At 41.1% G+C, this 3,327-nt stretch overlaps 1 protein-coding gene across 1 annotated transcript; it reads right to left on the reverse strand.

Moving 5' to 3' along the window:
- Window positions 1-298: 298 nt before the first annotated feature.
- Window positions 299-2,851, reverse strand: LOC110296555 (regenerating islet-derived protein 3-gamma). Its single transcript, XM_021165260.1, has 6 exons — window positions 2,836-2,851; window positions 2,473-2,553; window positions 1,775-1,893; window positions 1,452-1,589; window positions 741-864; window positions 299-579 (listed from the first exon to the last, which is right to left on the reverse strand). The coding sequence occupies exons 2-6, from the start codon at window positions 2,546-2,548 to the stop codon at window positions 512-514; spliced, it is 525 nt and encodes a 174-aa protein (XP_021020919.1). The 5' UTR covers window positions 2,549-2,553; window positions 2,836-2,851; the 3' UTR covers window positions 299-511.
- Window positions 2,852-3,327: the final 476 nt, after the last annotated feature.

Raw genomic sequence — 3,327 nt, forward strand, 5'->3', positions numbered from 1 at the left:
ATTTGTAGGCAGTCCCCACTTCTCATCTTCTGCCCACTATCACTGATCCCTTTCCTCCTTCCTATAACTCCCCTTCTACTTTCATATGTATGCCTTTTTGTGTACATGACCCAGTAGATTCATTAGAACTGCATACAGGAACATGAGGAATATTTTAGAGGACCTTGAAAACTCTTCTTGTAGTTACACTAATGAAGAAAAGGTCTCTCCTTTCCCCATTAAAATTCATCTCTACTTATCTCTTTCTTTTGACTGATATATTTTGTTCATTTACCAAGTGACCAGAGCACAAGTTATATGAGCATGAGTTATATACTTTAATATGATGCTTTGAGAATTAAGGCCATAGTGCACACAGAGTTCCTCAAATGAGAGGAAGGAAGGGCTAGAGGAGGAGAAAATCAGGTCAGATTTCAATTGTGGGGAGAATGTTCCCTTTTTCATCTGTCTTCACATTTGGGATCTTGATTGTGGCAAGGTACATATCAACTCATGATGTCAATTCTGTACTCTAGGCCTTGAATTTGCAGACATAGGGTAACTCTGAGTTACAATAATTCTCTCTCCACTTCAGAAATCCTGCAGACACAGAGGACTAAGTGTTAGTAAGTCTAGATGTTAGGATCATTGTATCATCTTTACGAATGTCTCACTCCAGGAGAAAGGAGAAACAAAGGAAGGAGAGACATAAAAAAAAAAAAAAAAGCACTGGTTTTCAGAGACGACTGCCCTAGTCTTACCTGAGGCTCTTGACAGGGTACCACAGTGATTGCTTGAGGAAGAGGAAAGATTCGCCTCCCAGTTGATGTAATTCATCACATCAGCATTGCTCCACTCCCATCCACCCCTGTTGGGTTCTTGGCCCTAGAATTGGGGCAGCCATGGGAAAAGAGAAGCCACTGAAGCTCTGCTTGCATGATTCCTTACTGGGAATAGCCGATGCTTAATGATCAACATCATGGAATTGATCTATTCTTTCAGATGCTGTCCAGAATTTAACCTGAACATCTCCCTCCTATTACCAGATCCCCAGTGATATTCACAAGCTAATTAAACCCAGAAGAAAAAATAACATGGAACTCAAAGAATATAGCAGGTTATGCTTTTGTAAATTTCTCTGATCTTCAAAGCCCACATAGATAATGTGAAGAACAAATACAGATATTCTCTCTTTTGTGTTCTCTCAAAATCATGAGTACAAATGCTTATAATCTCACAAAAGAGATTTGCAAACCCTCATTGAGGAACTTCATAAAGGCTAACCACAGTCTCATTGACGTGGTCTGAAGACTAGGGACTTCCACAGAGCTCAGGAACTTTCTTTTACCCCAGTTATAATCCAGAATATTAGCTCTAGTTATAATTTAGGATTTTCTCATAAAAACATAGAAAATGAGCTTGGAAACAGAACTGATGAGAGAGAAATCAGATGGGAGGAGATGATATCTCACCAGTGTCGGGTCATGGAGCCCAATCCACACATATTGGCCACTGTTACCACTGCTTTTAATCATGGATGACAGGAAGGAAGCTTCAGAGCCACTGAGCACAGACACAAGATGTCCTGAGGGCCTCTTTTGGCAGGCCATCTAGGTAAGGGGGCAGAATGTGTGACAGACTGAAACTTCATTAGTTAATGGCAAGCAAATGTAGATGATAGAGGTACTGAATGTTCATTGTAATTCTCAAGAAACTGTGGAAATTGGAGCCCACTTCTTTTGTGACTTACAGGTACCTCCCATTGTTTCCCTCCTCTGCATCCTCTAGTACTCACATCTGCATCATACCAGTTTTTAGGTACACTAAACAAGGCATAGCAATAGGAGCCATAGGCACGGGAGCCCTTGGGGCAGCTGATGCGTGAAGATGGGACATCTTTCTTGACATCTTCACCTAGAGTGGAAGGAGATAAAGAAAGGGGTGTGGTGTAATGGCTAGAAAGGTCAATTTAGCAAATGTTGATGAGGCCTGGCTTTTGAGATTAAGTCCAGAACAGATAGCGTCAGAATAGAGACTTCACAGAATACACAATACAGACTACAGAATACTCTTTCTCTCTAAGAGTCATCTTGGTCTTGAGATTGACCTACTTTATGGGAAATTTTCTTCTTTTAATTTCATGCTTCACTCTTCTCATATGATTTGTAGATCCCCAATTCTAGGGCTGTCAATTTCTAAATTGGCCCATCCAGCCCTTCTTTATCTCAACAGTTCATTAATGACTTCTACACTTTCCTTCAAGCCATTAGCTAAAATTGCTAGCAAAATTGGAAACTCAGGAATTTCAGGAAAGAGCTGCCATGATAGCCATCTGTCATTAGTGACTTAGAGGTGGCAGGATGATGGTTTTGTTTCAGGCAGTTGTCTTGTGTATGACTCTCTTCATCATTACCACATGAGACTCTCCAGAACCTTCTTTTGCCTTTTGTACTGGACACTCACGGGACACTCACTGGACACTCAAAACTTTACCTTGCACCTGAGAAAGGAGCATCAGGCAGGATAGCAGCATCCAGGACATGACGGTGACGGTCATACGAGGAAGCATCTTGTCTGTAAGGAAGGAACAACCAGAGTCATGGTTGGGAATATGGTTAAGAGAGGACATGTTGAGAGGACCAGTCTCTTCTGTCTCCTTTGACTAACTCTGCAGCCAACACTAATTCTCCCCTTCTTTGATTCTGGAATGAGAAGAATACATCTTGTTCCCTTTCCCTGGAAACACCCCAGGTTGCCTGTGCTGATTCTCAGAGTTCTCTGTTCTGCGAGGATAAGTATTCTCCCATACCTTCTCCTATGGTATGATGGGTGAACCCCTACAAAGTTCCTACTTACCTGTCTTGCAGATACGTAGGATAGTGTGTCAGGACAGAGGTGACTGTTTTTATAATAGGACTTGAGGGAGGGGCATCAAAGTGAATAAGCAGAATGCTCATGCAAGTCAGGGAGGTAGGTGGTGCTTGGCATGGACTCTAGGGTTTTCCCATCAAAAGTGGGAGTTTCTTCCTGCCAAAGACTATAAACTGTTACATATGTGGCCCTTTCCTGTTAGCAGCCCTGCTGAATTGTCAGGTATGGGTGCAGTTTGAATTTTCCCCATCTTTTCCCAGATACTATGTTCTAGAAAACTTATAGAAATAATAGTTATGCTATAGATAATGCTGTGCTAACATTTTTAAAATATTGCAACCTTGAGTTTACTGAAGGAAACAGACATTAACAGGGTATTTTTGTCACAACGCAAAGAAGACGTTATAACTGTAGATTCATATGTATATTTCTTGGCTCTTTGTTTTGTAATATTTATATCAGTGATTAGATTTTTGA

The sequence above is a fragment of the Mus caroli genome, chromosome 6 (assembly GCF_900094665.2).
Source record: "Mus caroli chromosome 6, CAROLI_EIJ_v1.1, whole genome shotgun sequence".
In the NCBI taxonomy this organism is placed as follows: domain Eukaryota; kingdom Metazoa; phylum Chordata; class Mammalia; order Rodentia; family Muridae; genus Mus; species Mus caroli.